Source organism: Ambystoma mexicanum, chromosome 1q (assembly GCF_040938575.1).
Source record: "Ambystoma mexicanum isolate Mex_15411 chromosome 1q, UKY_AmexF1_1, whole genome shotgun sequence".
Taxonomy (NCBI): Eukaryota; Metazoa; Chordata; class Amphibia; order Caudata; family Ambystomatidae; genus Ambystoma; species Ambystoma mexicanum.
The window spans coordinates 103739144-103761596 of NC_090922.1; the positions used below are offsets into that span (position 1 = coordinate 103739144).

Below are 22453 nucleotides of genomic sequence, written 5' to 3' on the forward strand. Positions count from 1 at the left end.
TTTCCATAACCTAAGAGGATTTCCCTACCCATTAAACTAAGACTAAGGAAAACACTAATACAAGGAATCTGTCCCCAACACTTATACATAGAATACATAGAATAAAATCAGACAGGTATCATATGGCCAAACAAGTTCAACAAAATAACAGTTATATTCAAACAAACTTTATAACCATTGGTGGGGATGACAAACCAATGGATCAGTGTGGGCGCTGGTTAGATTAATTAGTCCAAGAGGCTGCAGTTTTGCCAGTGGTTTTTAGTTATTGGTGCAAGTGATTTTTTTATTTTGTTGGTTTATCACAACCAAAACAGCATCTATGTGGCAATGATTGCCAATTATTCAACAGAATTGAGTGCACACAGCCGACGCGCGTTTCAACCCAAGTCTTTTTCAAGGCCAATTGAGTATCGCAGTGGGCTCTAGGAGAGCTGTAGTCTGGTCCTCCCAAGTCCGGGCGCCAGTGGGGCTGGGTAGCTTGGTCAGTTGGTGGGTTCGGCGAGCAAGTCGTGGTTCGTGTTGTCAGGAAGCGAGACAGCGAAAAACTTTATAACCATGTATCCTTGCAACAAGGGTCGGATCCCCTTCCCCAGGATAAATGCAGGATTTTCCACACCAAATGTTCCAATCAAGAAAGTTCATTTGAATAGCTATGTTCTGTTCCAAAGGCAACGCAAAGTTTCTTTCATTTCATGAATCTTTCACTTGCCATTTAGAATGTCTTATTGCTAGACACGATTTATCACTGTTCAAAATGATTGATCAAAGTTTCCACAAAGCCAAAACCAAAACACTATTAGCGCCGGATCATGGGTTTGGCGGAAGGGTTATTTATTGCCCATTCCCCATTGGGCCCATTCGGGAATTCCTCATTCCCCATTGGGCCCAATGGGGAAAATTTGCGCTATTACTGCCGGCGGATTTCCCGGATTTCCCACCGGCTGTAATCGCGCCGAAAATCTGCACATTTGCTGCGGTTTTGAGCTGGGGGGAAATCCGTCAAAGCCATGATCTGGCGGACCCTTAAATTTTGCAGTAATAGCGCTACCGCCACATTTAAGGGTTACCGCCAGACTCGTGATGAGGCCCTTTGTCTTCACACTTCGCTTCCAGTCAATATTTCAATATAAACAAATCCTCTTTGAAGAACTACTTTCACATTTCTTCTTTGTCATCAACAATGTTTTGACAGGATGGTTGTACCACAGTTCATTATACATAAACACAGTAGTGGGCTTACCACTTTCTTCCCACCACCTTTCACCACAATGCAGTACTTCAATATCTTCCTCCTGGTCCACTAACCTACCAGGACTACCACTAATAATCCCTTTCCTGGTATGCTCGCCTGCCAGGATAATAACCCCTACCACTACTAAAAGTACTCTGTACCGAGGCTTACTTCAAACTTGAGAAAAGTATTCGATTTTCAACAACATTGACATTCCCAACTTCTTCTGTAAGAATAGAATTGTGAGAAACCTGAAGGTGTCTCACCCGCTAATCCCCAGGGATCTGTCATCCAGGTGGGCAGGACACAGCCATCGCTTTTCGACACAGTTCCTGGGGGTGGACCAGTGCGGGAGGATCACCTGGGTGAGGGGTCCTCAGGGAGTGGAGGTGGGACACTCGATGACGAGACGCATTATCCCCTTCCCTGTAACACCTTTACCCCATCCTACTATGTAAGATACTTAGGAACTCAACCCCCCAGGCCCCTTTCACAACACAAACACTTTCGCACAAGCAGCTCTTTGTGAGAGAAACGGACCAACAACAGAGCCGTATACCTGACATGTCCCAATATAATGGTCAGGCAGGGTCTGGCAATCCCTGACCATAACACACACCTGGCTTCCATCACACTTCCCCACACGCATAAAAGGCGTAGCACGAAAGCATACTGAGCAAGGCAAAGCACACGATGAAGCAGCGGTTCCAAGATGGCAGTTTAAAACAAGGCGAAAGACGGCAAAACCAAAGAGGATTGCACGGAGGGAAGTACTCTTGACCTTTTCAACGAAAGACTGTTACTTTCAGGAATCTTCGAGAATAGGAAACGTAGAACCAGGAATCGAAGCTGAAGAACACTGCATTGTGTGTCGGAGGTACCCAGGGCTCTCTTGTGTCGATAGTCAAGGCAGGGAGTATTGTGTGCCGCTGCGGTACTATCCTTGGCTCCTACAGCAAAGCAGTGCCAGTGAAATCAGCTCAGCCAGTGAGTTGAGGACACAGATATAGACTGGTCTGTGTTGAAGCCCAGGTTGCAAGCGGGAACATTGTATAATGAAAAGAGAAGAGAACAGTGTATGAAGTGTATGTGGCAAGCAACGCGAACACAATTAATCAGTGGATGAGTGACTGCACTTTGAAGCCAAGATACGATGCTGTGAACAGTGTGGTCTGGCACCACGTGGGTGCTCATTCGAAAATCTCTGTTAGGTATCCAGCTGAAAGGTGGCAAATATGAAGAGTGATAAAGAATTGTGAAAACAAAGTGGTCCTGCAACGGGTCAAACAAAACCCTGTGCACATTCGAAAGTCTTCAATAGTTGATGAAAGCATATAGAATGTTGGTCCTAGTCCACCGGACGGAGATCAGCCTACAAAGCTTTTGTTTAAAGCAAGTTTGTGTAAAGTTATGAACATTGTGTTAAAAGGAATCTGAGCCGGACCGAGTGGGATCTGGGGTGAACCGCGAGTCACCCGAGAAAGAATACCCTACGAAGAATTAGATGCATAGATAATGTACCAACATTGTGGTGAAAGGATTTGAGCCCGGCTGAGGGAGATCCGAGGTGAATAGCGAATCGCCTAAGAACTTGAGTACTTGTGATAATCTGGAAAAGGAAAAGAACGTATCATTTGTTTGTCACATCAGGCCCTCTGAATATAGAGACTTTGAAAGGAAAAGAGACTTGGACACGGAAGGCCCCGATTCTTATGTCTTGTACTGTATCCTTGTGCTAGAGAAGCCAGAGATTGTGCCAAGATCGAGTGTACCACCTTGTCCCGTGCTGCAAACGTGGGGAAGGGAGGCCAACGGCCTGAACATCCTGGCATATCATTTTGTGAACACTTCTTTCTTTTTCATAACATTATTTCCCACACTATTTGTATTTAGCGGTAGGGATTGGCAAGAGGTTTATTAGCATAGGCCCTTTTATTTTGACAAGACACTAAGCGGACTGCGTTATTTGATGGTTGTAGCTTGCTCCCATCTGTAGATTTAGGATTAGGTTTGCGTTTTTCAAACCCTTTTTGAAGTTCAATAAACACCCTTGAACTGTGGTCACTTGTGTCTGTCTTACTGTTGAAACCATGCCTTCCTTACAGAATACACATTGATGTTTTAGGTTCCACTGATTTGTTTGCCAAATGCAATGCAGGTTATGTTCCTCTACCCCCCGATACTTTCTACAAGGAGGGCGTCTCTCCTGCCACCTTTGAGTTCCTACTTTCACACCAGTTAACTGCTGGTAATGTCTCTTATTCCAGTTCTTCTCTTTAGGAAAACTATTTCCCCCTTTCAATTATAATTACCCTCCTTTGGCTTAGGCAATGCTGGTTGTCGTCTTGCTCAAATCTTGCCCCCTCTTTACTTTGGCAAGGATAGTTATGAACGTTCTCCTCTCTCTTTCTTTCAATATGAATATCACACCAACATTGCTTTTTTTCAGTAGTTCAGTATTCAAAATATTTGCGATCTACTGCCGAGCGCCCCCGGGTCACCAAACAAAGACCAACTCACCGGTCTATCCATGTGCGTTCGCATAACCTGCTGCAATGTCTTCTTTTGTCGGCTCCTGACCTTCTAACAGCTCTGGATGCTCTCCTTCAGCGCATGCCTTTCTGAAAGGCAGTCTGTCTTGCGTCTCACGTACTCCGGTACTCGTAAGCCACTGGAGTAGGGCATAGGATTAGGAAAGCTTCTCTCTCCCACAGTCTCTCATAGCAGTGTAGAGGTGGAGCCAAGTACCCCCATCAAAAGGTCAGCCCCCATGTTGCCTATATGTTGGAAACCGGAAATGGCTACACGAGCAGTACCCGTAAGAATGCCTATACCACAAAGAACCTTCGAGACAAGGTACCGATTGAGAAAACCCTATATGAATGCACAAAAAAATGGTGCCTTTCTGGCTGGGGTGCCAGAAGAAAGTTGAAGTATCAAGGAGAAAGCAACATTTCAGGATCGAAATGAAGATGCTTGTGTAAAGAAGCACTGAAGAAAATGGCAAGTAATTTTACACCTGTACAGATGCAGCAACGCAAGTAGGGTAAAGTAATCATAACGGCTGGCTACCTAGTGAATTAGGTTGCAACAAGGCACCAATGTATACATATAGTAAAGGACCAAATATAGCAAAAGTGAGAAAAGGATTACCCCTCTCTATGCCTATAAAGGTCAGGTTAGGTGATGTGCTCTACTACAACACAAAGGACATCAATTTCTCCTTCAACTCAAACACAAGTTTACTACACAAACTTTTTTTAGACATGATTATAAAACCACATTTCTCATGAACCACTCTTATCTGTATTTCATCGCCAAATTTGTATTCAATATCAAAAACCTTAAAACAATACATACATTTTCAACACATTATCTTAAAAAACCGAGCTTTATCTGTAATGGGGTTCGTTGTCATAAATACAAACGACTACATTAAATTGTAGCTGTTAGATGGTAGACTTCAGTTGTTCTCTAGTCTTAACTGTAGTCGACATGTTTCGGCCCTTAGGTAAGATTGGGCACTATCTCTAGTGCTTCTTGAACCCTTGATTTTATGGCCTTCAGGACATGTAAATTTCTTCAGTATGGTATTAATACTTATGTATACCCCAATACACATATGCATATATATTTAATATAGGCATGAGTAGGCACTGGTTCAATTGTAGCCCGTGCAATTTGTAATTTCAATGGACAAGTGGCTCACAAATAGCCAGGCAATTTCAGATTTCGATTAGAGGAGAGTTGTTCCACCCACAATTTGATTTCTTTCAACACCTACATGCAGTAGGAGCCTTTATTCAAAAAGGCAAGTGTTGTATTTGAGCATGCATAGATTCTCTGCATCCGTACTCGGACCAACGTGTGCGCCGAGACTCATGTATTTCACAACCCTCCTAGCCTTTCTATTTTTAGAGCGCGCTGGTGTGGACTCAAAAGGTTCCACGGTGTGGATCTAACAGTTACAACAGAGAATCTACGCATGCTCAAGTACAACACTTGCCTTTTTGAATAAAGGCTCCTACTGCACGGAGGTGTTGAAAGGCGTCAAGAGTTCATCATTTAATAGTATTAAATGCTGCAAAAGGCTCCAGTCACATGGTTGAGCCAAATAGCTTGGGTCAAGCTACACCGAAACCAGGAGACAGCAATGCCACACTCGCTTTATTTCTCAGGCGCAGACAGCTAGTGCAAGGCCAATTTCAAAGCCTTAATTGACTGGCAGACTGTAGGAGCGATGATAGATGTTGCGCTAATTGGTGGGGAGGCAAGACCACGCCAACCCTCCATGCACTTGGGATGGTAGCCTGCGTGCTGATAGCGTGGGGAATATTCCAGAAGGGTACGAGTGTGCCAAACCAATTGTAGAGGGCCACATATTAAGGAGCCCTATAGTTTGTATAAGCAATGAATCGTCGTGTGTTTAGTGACAACGAAGATGACCTTTCACTTGGGCTAAGCTTAATTGCCCACCTGACAAACACTCAATCACAACTCCCGGCTATATAGAACGTATACTTACATGTTCATTGAGAGCCAATCACTTTCCCAGACAAGTATTTGAAGTTTGCCACGTAGAGTGACATCAGTGATAACGATTTTTTGATATAGAAGCTATTTCTGTTTTCTAAATTGTGTTGAGATCGTGCTTTGTAGTTGTACTCCCTGTTTTAGATAATTGACATTAAAACAGAACGCAGTTCGGCCAACTTCCTGAGTCGTTTTGATTAGTGATGTTTGAGTAACTTCTGCATCCCCATCCACCTCTAAGTATTGCTACCTCGTCTTAAAGGACTCTAGGTCTATGAGTTTAGCAGTGCTTCCCGCTGCGTGGCCTCGGCACTTCAGGTCTCCGACTTCTACGACTCTCTCTGCACCGTCAGCCGCTGAAAACATAGCAGCGTCTCTGGTGTCTATTTCTCTGCCTTGTCTGCACCTACTGATGCTGGTTACTACTACTACTTCTAATGGCCTGCACCTGAAGGGACTTTAAATAGTCATATGTCCTGCTCAGGTGTGGGTCATTAGAACCACTAGACTGCACACTGCAGTTCTGTACCTCTTAGCCCCTCGTCATCATCCCAGTACCTAAAGCGTTATGGGACCTGAAGTCCCTAATGTTTTGGTTTCTTTTTATATCAAAGGCTTCAAGTTTAACCTTATTTGATTCCCTCAGTTTATATAATACACATTTAGGGGAGGGGTTTAGAGGGATTCATGGTTGGTTCTATACTTCATAGTTCAAACCCAAGGGGGAATCATAATTATCAGAAGCAATGGTACTAAGGCATTGATCCTTACATAAACCATTCCCATCAAGACCATAAGGGTTTTCACTACTAACAACTTGGGTAATTTTGGGAAGGGAAGCCTTACTCTGGCAACAAGCCATTAAGTATTTCGGTATTATGGAAATCTCACCCTCTGAAGAAAATGAATACTGTGTTTCCCCTAACAGAGTCATCCTATTCCCTTGGCAGCCTTCTCCTTTCAGGTGATCCACCCGGCTAATACCGCCCCCAGGGTTAGGATCAGGTAGCGGCTCCCTTTCCGAGCTAAAGGAGACTTTAGGCAGGGATTCTGTGAGGACTCCGCAGGATTCATCAGAGTCCCAAGACTGCAAGTTCCAGCCTTTCCTTGTTACTCTTACCAGACCTACTGCACTACACTCCTTAAATTTGAAATGTGCTTCAAACTCCCCCACAATGTCAATGAGAACTTGCCCATAAACATGGTCCACCGACTTCTCCCATAGATCACCCAAAACTACCCTTCCATGTTCTCACGCCCTGCTATCAATTAATAACCTGACCACCATGTCATTCACCTCAATCACTGCATGCAGTTTTGCTCTCCTTGTGCTTGCATCCACCATACACACTTCATCTTTGGGATCATAAGACATCCCATTCAACAATGATGTTGCATCATGAACTGATTTCACTTTTCTGTATTTTGTCCGTTGCCTACAGCACCTTTCTAAGTGCCCTTTCCTCCCACACACTCGACAGAATATGTTGTGCGAAACACTCATTATCAGCAGCTCCCTCAAATGCTCTTCCCTGCAAGGTTCGAATTCTCACTTGATGGCTAAACCCTGTAGCGCTGTAATAAACTCTTCAATAGATTCATCCTTCTGTTGTTCCCTAGTGACAAAGTGATATCTGGCTAAAATCTTGTTTTCCTTAACAATAAAATGTTTATCCAATTTGGCAATGCTTACTTCAAATGCGTTCAATCCTTTTCCCTCTGCATCCGAAGGTTCTGTCAATCTTCTAAATATTGGTTGCCCCTCATGCCCCAAACAATGATATAATGGTTAGTCATTTCTATCCGCCACAAAATTTGCCCCAAACACTCCATGAAGGTAACGCAGGAAACCTTCCTTCCGTTCCTGCCACTTCAATCAATGGTCCGCCAGGGGTTTGCAGGAATAAAGGCAGGCCCGGAATGTTGTCCATTGTCCCTAAACCTCCTTTATGTGACTTTGGTTGGCCTCTACCTCTGTTTCTATTATTCAGTATTCCTTTTCATTTATTTTTATTTGTTGTTTCTCCCTTCCCCCGCTGGTTCACCTCCTGGTGACTCATGCGCTCCCTCAACACTGTTGCCGTTCACACATCATACAGTCCAGCATACCAGTTGAGGAATATCTCTCAACTATTAAAATTTGATTCTCACTCCTTACCACCCACTCATTGTTAAAGCATGGTGTTGAGTTTTCAGATGTTATTACCGAAACAGGATGCGACTTGATGGCCATCACTGAGTCCTGGCTTACTACAGATACATCAAGTTCAGCCACTAAAGCACTACCTTCCGGGTACTCTATATTTAGAGCAGACCGTCTGGTATGTAGAGGTGGAGGAGTAGCTATACTTGCCTCTAATCACCCAAATCTGCACCTCAACCCCCATGATGCCTTGGATGGCTGTGAAAGTCCACTGGCCAAGATTAAGCTACATGGCAATTACTTGCAATTATCGCCCACCTTCTGATACGCCCGACTTCGACGAACAATTTATCAATCTAATTAATAAAATGACCACGGCTAACACCCCAGTACTCGTGCTTGGAGATTTCAATCCCTGGGCCAATAATACCAATGACAACAATGCAGTTTCTCTGTTAGCAACTCTTCGATCACTAATCTAGGCGTTCTCTTTGACTCCTCTCTCACCTTCTCACAACACATTTCACTCACCTCCCGCTCCTGCCGATACCACCTCTACAATAGACGCAAAATCCGTCCCTCCCTCACATTCCACGCCACCAAACTCCTAATTTCCTCTCTCATCTTTTCCCGCCTCTTCTACTGCTCCTCTCTAATCTTTGGACTTCCCGCATCTCAGCTTACCCCTCTAAAATCCATATGCCACTCTGCTGTCCGTACCCTTTGTCTCCTTACCTCCCGTGACTCCATCTCTTCCTCGCTCTCTCACCTTGGCTGGCTACCTTTCCACTCACAACTAAAGCTCTACTTTCTCTGCCTTGTCTTCAAATCCCTCCATGGTCTTGCTCCTCCTTATCTCTCCTCCCTCCTCTCCTTCTACTCCCCCTCCCGCTCCCTTCGCTCCGCTGACCATTTCCTTCTCACTGTTCCTCCTTCCCCTTGCGCTTCCTCCCGTTTCTGCTCATTCCAACTCCTTGCACCCCTGCATTGGAACTCGCTCCCTCTTACAATCCGCTCTACCACAACTTTCACCTCATTTCGCACTTCCCTTAAATCTCTCCTCCTCCATTCTCCTCCTTGAAAACTTCGCCTCTGCCCTCTTCAATTCCCCCCACTCTCCCCTCTTCTTACCCTCATCTGATTCCTCTCTCCCCTCTCCTAATCCTCTCTTTTCCCTTCCATTCTCCCTCGCCCTGTCCATCTCCTACTTCCCCCCACCTCTTCCCTCTCCCCTTTCCACCCCCCCACCTACGTTAATTGCTTTTTGCACTGTTTTGTTGAATGATTCATGATGTAAATTTTGCTCTCATTGTTAAATGTTGTTGTTATTTTGTATTTTGTTGTTCCACTGTACAGCGCCTTGGTATAAAGTGCTATATAAATAAATAAATCAATCAATCAACACCTACACATAAAGCTGGCCATACCCTAGATTGGGTTTTGACTCATTGTGTTACTATATCCGACATGGACGTCATTCAGTGTCCCTGGTCAGATCACCATCAAATGACCTGTAGTTTTGTCCCCCCCCCCCTGTTTTTTTACTTTGCAAAAAAAGCATCCTCGACAATACGCTTTCACAATACATTTTCTTTTAAATGACACCTCACTTGCTTTCCTCTCACTTACCACGCAAATTGATACCTCTGCACACTGATGACCTGGCAAGCCAGCTTACTAGTACACTCAATCATGCTTTTGATGCCCTTTCACCCAAGAAATCTCATCTAGTAAAAACAAAAACCACTACAGCCTCCTGGTTTGATGACTCCAACAGCCTACGTCGTGACAAACGTAAAGCTAAGAGAGAATGGAGAGAAAAAAACACCTCCCTGCATCTTACTGCCTATAAAAATTCAGTAGCCAGCCTTAAACAAGCTATCATGTCTGCAAAGTCTGATAGCTATAACACCAGAATGTAATCTGCCAAATCAAACTCATGTGAACGGTTTGCAATTCTGGAAGAGTTTGTAGGCAAGTCCCAAGCGGCCTCCATTGTACAGAAGGATGCAGATTGGTGTCTGTTAATACACAGCAAACCTAGTTTAAAAACTTCAGGGCATAAAAAAAAATCCATCGATTCACAAATCAACCTAATTTCATCTACCATCTTGGGTCAGACTAACGCACTGAATGTATTAACACAATCTCCTCAGAAAGGCTCTGTGCGGATGCCCTTTCAATTTAAACCCTCCTCTGGGGATCAAACTTATGAAATGGTGGCTAATATGAAACCCACATCTTACCTAGGTGACTGCTGTCCATCTAGCCTTTTCAAAGACTGTATCAAAACACTGGCACCCTGGGTGACTCGCCTTGTCAACATGTCCTTTGAGGGAGCTAATGTACCCAGGGATCTTAAAGAATCATGGCCGACGCCCCTCTTAAAAAAGAGCACCATGGATACTTACAATCCCAAAAATTACTGGCCAATTACAGATGTGCCCTTCATACGAAAGATCCTGGATTGGGTTGCTGATTTACAACTGCAGGACCATCTAGAAAGGAACACGCTCCATAACCCAAAGCAATCGGTATTCAGGGCCAAACATGGCACTGAAACGGCGCTCTCGACCTTAAGTCAACCATTGCCGGCATCATGGACAAAGGCAAACCAGCACTTCTCATGCTGTTGGACCTGTCCGCGGCGTTTGACCTGATCGATCATACTCGACTTGTCAAAAGATTGGTGGACCAGGCACAGTGCTCTCCATTGGCCTCCCAATGGATCAATTCTTTTTTGGGCCCCAGATATGCACGAGTAGCAGTGGATAATGCAAGCTACACTTGTACCACAGGGCTCATGTATTGCCCCTTTGTTCATCGTATATACCATGCCCCTCCTTACTCTCCTTGAAGACCTTGGATCTCCAATTCACTAATTATGCGCTGATGACACCCAGGTCATAATAGAACTATCGGTTTAGGTAGAAATGACCGAAAACAAAAGGTCGAAATGACCAAATGTTCTAAAAATGCTACCACCAAAGGATCGAACACCAAAAGTTTGAAACTTTGGTGGTAGCATAAAACAAAAAAAAACAGGGGCTGCGGGGGTGTCCCCTGCATACTATACTTTATGGTATAGTGAGCGGAGGCTGCGGGGGGGACATCCCGCAGCCTTCGGTTAAAAAAAAAAAGAAGAATAAAAGGACCCTGCAGCGCTGGTTCCCTTTCACAGAAGTGAAAGGGAACTGGCGCTGCAGGGAACCAGCGTGAAGATGAAGGTAAGTTGGTTTAGTTTATGGTGGGGGTGAGGGTGTGCAGAGGGGGGGACGGGGGGTGAGTGTGTGTGTGTGTGTGAGAGAGAGAGAGAGAGAGAGAGAGAGAGAGAGAGACTTTGGTTTCGGTCATTTCAGCCGCGATAATTTAGGCTTCAGTCAAATCACGTGGATTCGAACTATCAGGTTGTCACACTAGTGATACTAATACCATTAACTGGGGAGGTGAGGCCAGCAGCCATGGTGTGAGACGGCTTCTCAAAGAGCTCCTGCCTGATCCAACACTATCCGTTGAAATAGACTTGCCACTTCGATTCAACTTCAAATTAAAATGAAACTTATCCAAACTCTGGCGGAGTAAGCTCCTTGCTTGTGGGACGGCCCCCTCCAGCGAATCTGCTGTGCGACATCCCACAAGATTTCCTACGTGACTCGTCGGAGCGAAGCCAAAATGGCGGCGTGTCTGTGTTGCAGTCTGATTCCAAACCAGAATAGCAGAGGGCAACGAGAAACACCTGCAGCAAGCGTATTCTGGAAAGCAGAAACCTGGCGGATGCAAGCCCGGCCACAAACCAAGTAAGCAGAGGTGAGCCAACAGCGCACCACAAGAACATTCGGCGCATAGTCGGCACATAGCGCACCCACGCAGAGCCATACTAAGTTTTCCAAGGCCCCCACAAATCAGCGCAGAGAGGCACAGGAGCTCCCGGCAGGTCACCCATACATACGCCGCACAAGTACAGAAAGTTCCAATAACGAAAATCAGTAAATCTCGCAAAATGTTCAAGGCTCGATCCGCAGACACATCCTGTTTCCCCCCGCAGTCAAAGAAAAGGAAACCACAGAGGAAGAGCCTAGGCACTCCAGATTAACATCAAGGAGTGGTAGGCCCGGGAAACACGGCTAAGGAAAAGCACTCACTGGTCTGGCCTACCCAGAGGACACTGGGACGTTGGGATCGCATAGAAAAGTATCCCACCGGAAAGCCCACGCACCAGGAGACCCCTCCCTACATCGTCCCAGCCAATATAAGAGGAATATAAGTGAAGCCATGGCAGAAGTCAAGTGACATGCAAAGCTACACGTCAGACCCAGCACACTACTTGCCGGCAACACTATTGGAATACTTAAGCTCTGAACATAACATTGCAGTATACAAGCAAGCTGAAAGCCTCCTAAGGTGGCCAAACCAAAGGGCAATCAAACAATAGACAGTTACGCCAAACCCAGTCGCAAGTGCCCGCTTACAATATGGCGGTTACACAAGATGAAGCAAAGGAGACGGGAGAGACGAACAACCAAATCCTGTTGGCTACTGCAGAATTGAAAGCTTCATTAGGCGCAAAGATAGATGCCGTCATAGTTGATGTGGGTCTGCTACGTCAAGATGTCCGGAAATTATCCGAAAGGACCACAAACTTGGAAAAGCAACTGGCGGACAACATTGCAATGACCCAGGAAAATCATGCACAGGTCCACATTTTGCAGCAAAAGGTCTGTCTACTGAAAAGCAGGGCAGAGGACGCTGAAGGGAGAGCCCGTAGAAATGACGTCCGTATTGTAGGCCTAGCAGAAGGAGACAAAGGAACATACCCCACATCTTATGTGGATAATATGTTCCTGCAAGACATCGGACCTGGGAACCTCTCAAGGCTTCACGATAGAAAGGACACATAGGGCCCTCATCAGAAAACCGCCGCCAGTGGTCCCTCCACGACCTATAATGGCAAAAGTCCTAAATGACAAGGACATGGAGAAGATATTATCCTACTCAAGGCAAGGTGGCACGATACGAAGAGCGGCAGCAAACCTGGCGGTCTACCCGGACTATACCTTCCCTGGTATACTCTCCGGCCAGAGTTTTTGGAGCTAGAAGAACAAGTAGGAATGAGGCATTCGTCAGCAATGTATATTTATAGATGATAATTAAGCTTTTGCTTTGATATTCTAGGGTCTGTAATTGAATATCATTTGTATTATATGTTATTGATAGAGCCAGCCCTGAAGATGGACCACTTGCTTCAAAATGCTTTGGCATTGGTCTCTGCTGATGAAAATCACAAAGATCACACAAATAAAAAGATGCATATGAAGATTTTTTTTTACTATGACACATTGATTCTAGAACTAATAATGTTTAGTTTGCGGTAGTATTCACTACATCATTGGCGTCCCCAGTTCTGGTGCATTATTCATCAGAAAGCTCTTTTGAAATTGGCTAAACAATGACATTTCATTGTGTAAAGACAAACCTATTCACCAAAGACACAAAATACTGTAAATTGAGATACAATTACCTATGCAGGATCACAGTATTTTCCAGCGAAAAGGCCAGGATATGAGCTTTCACATTTTGGCTTTGCTGTCTTGATATGGCTACCTAATCACCTTTCCCGATTTATGCATTATGCTTTTCATTGCGGGTCGCTGCCCAGTTTTTACAACTCTCATTTGGGGAGGACAGAGTGCTGTAATGATAATATTTTAAGGAATAACACGTACTTACTAGTGCAAGCATTGTTTTATAGCAAAATAGGTGATACTTTCACTGTTTATATACTCAAGTTTATAAACCTCAGATTGAGGAAAGGAGAATCAGCGTTGCAAAATTTCGGAACTATGATCTGGCACATGAACACAGATCTCTGCAAAAAAAATGCATAACACACTGAGCTGTGTGCATAGCCATCAAGGCAAACAAGCTTAGATCAATATGAATTTCAACTTTGGTTATTGCATGTGATCGATATATTCACCAAGAAAGCTGAAAATGATACACGTTTTGCTATGGTTAACACACAAACTTTATGTACTATAGTGAACACAGAAAGCATTACAGGATTCATAGATGAAATCGGAACTCAGCTGTCGACAAACAGAATGTCAGCAGCACATTATATCAGGTGTTATTTATGTTTTGTAAAATGTGTACAGGCTTGTAAACAGGAAGCCAGGAGAGGCCCTACTCGGGGAGGAAGTGTGGGGGCAGGTGCAACCTTTGTCTTCATTAAGACGTCATTTGTGCGAAGAGAAAAGAAAAAAGGGTCTGACAAGTATGCATATAAAGATCACAAGTGGAATTAAAGGACTGAGGTATACAGATTTGGTATATAGTCAGTCCCTGTCCATTCATGGTGTGCTTTCTTTTTAAAAAATGAGTCTTGCTTTCCAAGGAAAGCTACAGAAGTATGGGGTTCGGGTGAGGGTGTGGGGGGCTGGACTGACAAGTAGTAGTTCTGAAACACTGCATATCTTTGTTTTGTATTTGCGTTCAACGGTGGCTGCAAATGTACCAATATTACAGGATACCAGCATCTTTGCATGTCCATGTGCTTAGTGAACATAGACTGTTTAGGCTACGCCAACCAACTCATTCTGGTAGCCAAATGCTTCCTGGAGAAACCGTAATCCAGTGCATGGAATATTGTAATGTGTATCAACCACTATCATTGTGCTATGCAAGGTCAGACAAAAATATGCACTGCTCATAGTGCTAACACACTATTATAATGATAGTTTAGGGCTCTACAAATACGAAATGACAGCAGCTAGATGGTTCAATTTAAATGTTAGCAGCACGTTATCAAGCAAACATCAGACTAGCTAGTTCTCACGATTCGTTTTTCCCCAAACACTAGATTGCTAGAGGTGTGAAGGGTCCCTGACTTTCTCTGACTTTCGAAATTAAGTTTAATACGAGCAAGGGAAGGCACAGAGAAGAGGGAACAAATAAGTCTTACCATCCACGTGGACAATTCCAGGAGCAAAGCGTAGCTTTTTGGAGGCTGCACGACTCAAACCCTACGAAGAAAAACAAGTGAAATATGTCAGATGGAGTTGATTTAAAGTGCGGTCAATCTGGCAAGTAGCAAACATAGGTTTAAAAATATATCAAATATAAAACAGCAGGCATACATGATCAATTTCTATTATGAGATCGGGGTGCTCAAATAAAATGACACTTGAAGAAAGGGAGCTAATGGTTACACACAGTGAACATTTGTGTACTTTTCCTTTGCAACAACACTTTATAGCGTTTCTATCCACGTCCATTCTTTTTGGATACAATGGGCCTCAATACAAGTGAGCCGGTCTGGAAATAAAGGTGCCGGTAAGAACCTTACTGGCAGCCTTTCCGGATCGGCTCACTTCGAGTCTGCCGGTAGGGGCTGTGAACTACCGGCCGGCGTGACCTGCTGGTAGTTCAGGCCCCTACTGGCAGGTTTTTCACTTAAGCACTGACACCGTTACTAATGGTGCCAGAGTTTCAGGGTTCCCAATTCCTGTCTGGTCCTATGGGACTCCACAGGAATGGGAACTTACCGTTCCTCTGCTGCCTGTATCCCAGTAGCACCAGGATGTCAGGCAGTAGAAACGGTAAGGTGAGGTATCACCAGTACTACCGGCGGCCTACCAGCAACCTCGCAATGAGGCCCACTGTCCCAAAGCCGAGTAGGGACTAATAAGACACATGTACCAGAACATTTGGTTTCAACTGGGTGCCTTTTTAACACACGCAAAGGCGTCCACTTGAATTCCCAAAAAATTAAACCAAAAAACATTTACTGGATTTAAATGGGCTCAAAAGTCCTGACCCCTGCCCTGGCAATCCTTGGGATTTTCCAGTCACTCAAAGTCTAGGGAGTTTAAGTATCTTGTGGATGCCCCCTGCCTACCTGCAGGTCATTTCCATGGGGTTGACACAGGGGTCGGGCCCCTCCACTTGGTCATTATATAATGTTCATGAACAGTGCATGGGTCTCCATAAAAGCACAGGGATGGGCTGGCGAAGATTACACATTAGTCCTGTATCATCTTTGATAGGGACCCTTAGGAATGTGTACGTCAATCACAGGTTATCGTTATTCACAGACTTTGGAACTCCTACCCTTTAAATGATGGCCCTAAAGATGTTCAATGTCGACGCTTCACTGAACGAGCAAATGCGGATCACGGTGAAGTCCTGGCGGCTCCACTTCCTGTGTCCACAGAAGCGCACGAATCACAAAATCAAGATGCACCGAACCGGTATAATCAAAACTACACACTAAGTTATTTGCCCGCTCATCCTCCCGCCTATCCCCAGAGTTAGCCAAATCAGATTCATAGATGCCACACGTCAAGTTAAAACCGCAGCAGTGGGGGCTTATAGACCGGTACATGAATGCAGAGAGAAAGGTTAGTGGTGAGTTGTTGAGCAAGTGGTGCATCGGCAGCAAGTGGTGAACAGATGGTATCAGGTAATATTATCCCCACCTATAATATTGCCATATATATATATGGTCGTGGGGTAAGGCCATAGTCGATATTATTAGGGGGATAATTTATGGGGTTAATGGGACCGGAGTTTGCAGGGTTGGCCCCCGCAGGCGCCATGGCTTAATATCAGTGCAAAAATATGGTGATATTCTTGTATGGCGATATTTTTGTAGGGATATTAACACATGGAACCGAACAGATGAAGCAGTCTGAGGGGCTGAAAGAGTGTGAGGGCCCAAAAGAGTGGGAGGTAAAGGGTGCAAAAGGAAGTGAAGGGTCCAGAAGGAGCAGAGATAACAGAAGAGGTTGGAGATGATTAAGACCAAAGAGGAGAGGAGAAGAGGATGGAGGAGATGAAGTGTGGGGGGCATTTGGAGAGAGGAAGTTGGAGAACTGCGACAGAGGCACGAAAGGTAGTTGGAGGAGGGGAGAAGGAATAGGAATCAAGGAAGGAAGATGGTAAGATGACCTTTGGTCATGCAGGGACAGATAACAAGAGAGCAAGACATTAAGACAACACAGGACTATATGTTGTCTGGGAGAAGTGGGGGGAGGAACGAGCTTGTTGCGCAATGTCAAGTAGGTTAGACAGCCAACTCAAAGTGCGGCATGATGATTCAGTTTCAAGCCCATGGGCATTGAATCTGTAAGGGGGTAGTTACATGCAGTCAGGTGACAGGAGCTTTAGGACCCTGGTTTGGTGAGGCAAGCTAGAAGTAGCCAGACACTTTGAGACACCATCATACTGTTCCAAGCTCCAGTTACCTCCTCGGCTCGCCATGCGCAAGTACCTATTCCTGTCCACCAAGCGTATAGCGTACCTGGAACATCTTCCCTCTCTGTCTCAGGATTCTGTGGCAAATCTATGGATGTCATCTCTTTTCGCCTAGGGGGAGACCTTCCCCATGAGGCCAGGGGGGTGTGTCCACAGTACAATAGTCACACCGGAGGTGGTGCACTAGGAGAGGATTGCATGGGGGAGGAGACACCTTCTGGAACTAGGTACGACCATTCCCAGAGAATTCAGAATTCCTCTGCTTTATTGGACCTCCCTCCTATCCCAAGCCAAATTCCCCTTCCCTGTTCCCAGTAAGTGTTTATATTTTCTATTGTAAGCTCAACCAAGCTAGTAGGTTAGTCTCGACTAAGACTGCTGATAATACAACATCATCCCACATACACCGCTCCCCTGGTCACTTCACTTCTGTACCAGTCCCCCTTAAAAGTACTGAGACGAGGAAGAATAGGAACTACCTAGATAGAGCCTCATGAACAAGTATTGAGACAAAGAAGATCCTATTCTACCCAAGGAAGAGTTCCAAGATTGATATTGAGACAAGGAGGAGGAATAGAATAATGAAGATTACTCTTCAGAACCTTCTAGTGGTTGCCGGCTGCTCATTGGTTCAAACAGAGTAGAAAAGGAGGAAAGACTGAGGAAGAAGTGGTCAAGTCTTCCCTGGAGGAGCAGCAATTATGTGCTGCGGCAGAGGGGGCTGTGGACCACTGTATTACTCAGAGAGAGGGGAACCCTTCAACCGCAGCAGCCTGTGCATAACTGAGGGAAGCTGGAGTCTTGCTCACTGGGGTAACCAAGAAGACCAGTCTGCTCCCCAGGGAGGGGGGCAACCCTTGAGCACCAGTAGTGTGCAAGGGACTAAGGTGAACGATCTGAGGAGGAGGAACTGCGAGACTCTTGCTCCGGGCAGGCAGAGAGAAGCCAAAGGGCAAGAAGCTGTGAAGTGAGGAGGAGAGCCTGTATGCGGTCCAAACTGGAGGGACCATTCTGGTTGCTGCCCATACATACCTCAGGGCACTACCAGCTCTGGTGTACTGCTTGCAAGGCAAGAGGTGCAACTGGGCAGAGAGAGACACCTGCAGAACCACTGCAGGCCCAAGCCATTCACCAGGGAGCTGCTGCAGCCTCGGAGAACAATGCAGAGGCTGGGGAAATGCTAGTACGTATCAAGAGTTCATGGCCAGCTCTGTCACAAGTTTTGACACTCTCCTCCCTGACGGCTAAAAGATCCTCTCCGTCCCCAGATCCAACCGGACTGGAGGGGGTGTAGCGCTGATCTTCTCTAAGTAGATTCCTGCCTCTATCATCCCCACTCAAACTTACTCTTCTTTCGAATGCCTTATCTACAGGCTCTCCCTCTCTCCTAGCCACTCTCTAACTGTTGCTACTCTCTACCGGCCCCCTGGCTAAATTACCTTTTGTCTCCCCAAGTGGGCAGACATCTCCTCCTCCCACCTGGCCTCAACCACTCAATTCATCCTCCTTGGGGATCTCAACATTAATCTTGATTCTCCCTCATCTGTGCTCTTTCGTGGCCTCTGCGATTCACTCTCCCTTTCTATCCTCCCCTCGGGCCCTACTCATTCTGCCGGTCACACACTTGATGTCTTGATCTCCTCCGGCCTCCCCCTCTCTACTCCGCTTACCACTCTTCTCTCCTGGAGTGATCACTGCCTCCTCTCCTCTTAGTTTTCCATCTCCTCCCGAAGCCAAGCCTTCCCCAAGACTGCCAACCACCTTCTCGGACATCCGGCCCATGTAGCATGTGTCAATTGAGGCTTTCGCTGTTGGTTGTCTTCATGACCATCAGTCTGGCTTCAGAGCTGCCAGAAGCACAGAAACTGCTCTCCTGAACATCCGTGAAGACCTGCTCTCTAACCTTGACTCCAACACTCCGTGTGTTCTCATTTTGCTTGATCTCTCTTCTGCCTTTGATACTGTCAACCATGCCATCCTGCTCACCCATGTCCGTGAAAACCTGGGTATCACAAGTCAGGCTCTGGTGTGATTGACCTCTTTCCTCTCCAATCGACCCTCCCAGGTCCAACTGGGGTCCTGCCTCTCCGACATCTTTTTCTCTACCTGTGGTGTCCCCCAGGGATCTAACCTCTCTCCCTGGCTGTTCAACCAATATCTGGCACTCCTTGCCCACCGCATCGCCGCTCTCTGCCCCAACTTTCAGGGCTATGCAGATTATACCCAGCTCATTTTCAGGCTACCCTCGGCCTCCTCCTCTCCTCCCCTCCCCTCCCCTCCGACTGTCTGTCTGCTATCCAGGATTGGTGTGCCGCCAATGACCTCTGCCCTAATGCCAGTAAGACTGAGATTCTACTCATCGGCACACCCGCAGCTCCTGCAGCTCTCTGGCCGGCCTCTCTTGGCACTCTTCCTGCTCCTACCTGCAAGGCAAAAAACCTTGGGGTCATCTTCGACTCCACACTCTCCTTCTCTCCTCACATATCTGACATATCTAAGAAAAATAAAGACACTGGCCAATATATTAAGTGTTTTGTTTTGTTGTGTGTTGGTTCCACAGGCTCGATATATATACCGAGGCCAGTGGAGGATTAATTCCTTTGGTCCTTTTCACGATCCTAAGAATTGCATCTTGGGGGTGAGTAAGGCTTCTGTCTTTATTTAACTTTGACACAATGTGACAATAACTCGTCACCTTTTGAAAGAAATAGGGTTGACATTCTGGCTTTATATATTGTTTTTAGATTGAATTCTGGCCCATACAAGCTAAGAATAGGGCAGAGCATTGTCTTCTTGCCCGACGTCCTGAAGAAGGTCTCCGACCGAAACACGTGTCGACGTTTTTTCTACAAACAAGACATCTGGTTGAACACCATACCAGCTATATAATGACACCTGATATTATGGACTGGGTCACTGTTGAATATGTTAGTGAAAAATAGTGGATGCTCTGCAAAACATTGAGTGTAGGGTATAACATGGTGTGTTTTTTAGATTGAAATGTCTGAATGGGTAGTGTATTAGGTTATGAATGAGGGTATGAATTGTTGAATTTTAAGAGTACTTATGAAATCAAATACATTTTTTGTAATGAAGTAATTGAAATAAAATTTGAGATGTTCTAAATCTTGCCAGAGTCAACCCGTTCTACTGATCCAATATATATTTTTTTGCTGCATAATACCTGAAGGATCAGGGACTATAGTGCAGGTCTACCTCTTTATTTTTCTTTAAATGCCAACAAGACAGAGATCCTCCTCATTGGTACACCTTGACCATCCTTTCCCCTCACTCTCTGACCGGCCTCCCTTCGCCCTCCTCCTACCCCTACCTGCGAGACTAAGAATCCCGGGGTCATCTTTGACTCCACACTTTCCTTCTCCGCACACATCTCTGATGTCTCTAAAAAGTCAAACTTCCTACTGCAAATCTCCTTGGAGGTACTCTGCCTTTCCTCTCCTTCCCCCAGAAGCTCACTGTCTCCCAAGCTATGGTTCTCTCTAGGTTGGACTACTGTAACAGCCTCTTTCTAAATCTTCCTGCCTCCACTCTCCACCCTTTACAACTAATCTAGAACAGGACTGCAAGACTTGTCCTGGGCCTCAAGACCTGGGATCGTGTCTCTCCAGCCCTGAAATCCCCTCATTGGCTCCCAGTGGATGCAAGGATTACATTTAAAACCTTCTGTATTGTCCACAAGGCTTTCTGTGGCCTGGGTACAAAATACCTTCAACTATAATAACTTCAACTATCCCTCTGTAAATACCTCCCCTCTGGAGCCCTTCGCTCCTCTATTTCTAACTCCCTCAGGGTCAGTCGTTTTTATTTTCCATTGTACCCCTCCCTTTGCTTGGTCGTGCTCTGAAACACTGGTGTATGAGCGTGAAATAAATAAAATATCATATCATATCATATCAAGAGAAGGGAAACTGGTATGCAGGTTTTCCAGGAGGTGTTGGAGGATACACAGGAGCTAGAGTGAAAATAAACATTGGAGAAAGAGGTTCTGGGACCCTGAAGGGACATTGCGAGTCTGGGACCACACCCATAAGAAAATTAGTACGAGAGGGTTCGGAACCCTGATAAACCCCAAGAAAAGAGAAGAACAAGTTACTCTCTTACCTGGTAACATTCTTTCGATGGGATGGTCCGATGACGTATTCCATATCTATGACAGTAATCACCACAGCTGTGCTGCTTCGAAAAATCTTTTGGCGTCTGCGTCCTGCGTCGATGACGTCGATACGCCGTCCTCGAGGATCTCCTCCGACAACCGATGTTATAAGTAAGACGCACGATGCCCGTAGCCTCAGTTGTAGTTTTTTCCCAGAACGTGTGGCACCAGTCTTCTGCCAGTCTGACCACACAAAGCCTTGTGGAAACATAAGCTGCAATCGCATAAGTAATTCTGTAGTGGGGAAGGCAGGGAGGGAGAGAGTGATATGGAATACATCGTCCGACCATCCCATCGAAAGAACGTTACCAGGTAAGAGAGTAACTTGTTCTTCGAGGGGATTGGGTCTCTGACGTATTCCAGATCTATGACAGACTCCTAAAGCAGTACCAATGCAAGGAGGTGGGAAAAGAATTTAGAATACAGAAATTTAGAATGCCCAATCAAATTGCGGAGCAAAGGACCACCTTGCCAAAGGCCAGATCCTGCCCACGGATGGAATCGAGGGAGTAGTGACGTACAAAAGTATGGACTGAAGCCCAGGTGGCTGCATCACAGATGTTACAAATAGGAACACCCCTCTGTAGGGCAGTAGAGGCAGCCATACCCCTGGTGGAATGGGCCCGCAAGCCGACCGGTGGGTCCTTACCCGCCAAGCGGTAACATTCAGAAATTGTCAGAATAATCCAGCGAGACAAAGTCTGCTTAGTCACAGCTTGTCCCAAACGCTTTCCAGCATAACCAATGAAGAGTTGATCGTCCACTCTGACCCGGGACAGGCGTGAAATATAAAAGCTTAAAGCTCTCCTAGGATCGAGCCTATGGAGCCTCTCCTCTTCCTTACCAGGATGCGGAGGAGGATAAAAGGCCAGAAGAATAACCTTCTGGCCTAAATGAAATTCCGACACCACCTTCGGAAGAAAGGAAGGACGAACTCTAAGGACAACCCTGTCCTTCTGAAATACAGTGAAGGGTGGCTTAACTGAAAGTGCCTGTAACTCACTCATTCTGCGAGCGGAAGTCACTGCAACCAAAAATACAGTTGTAAGAGTTAACAGTCTCAAAGGGCACGAGTGCAAAGGCTCAAACGGAGCACCCATCAGAAACTTGAGGA

The 22453-nt window shown here is 45.7% G+C and overlaps 1 protein-coding gene across 2 annotated transcripts in view; it reads right to left on the reverse strand.

Moving 5' to 3' along the window:
- Positions 1–22453, reverse strand: part of CTU2 (cytosolic thiouridylase subunit 2) — a 773185-nt gene that overhangs the window by 535321 nt on the left and 215411 nt on the right. For both annotated transcript variants that reach the window (XM_069635914.1, XM_069635904.1), the window contains exon 5: positions 14872–14932. In XM_069635914.1, coding sequence (XP_069492015.1) covers positions 14872–14932 — 61 coding nt within the window. The remainder of the gene's footprint in view (positions 1–14871; positions 14933–22453) is intronic.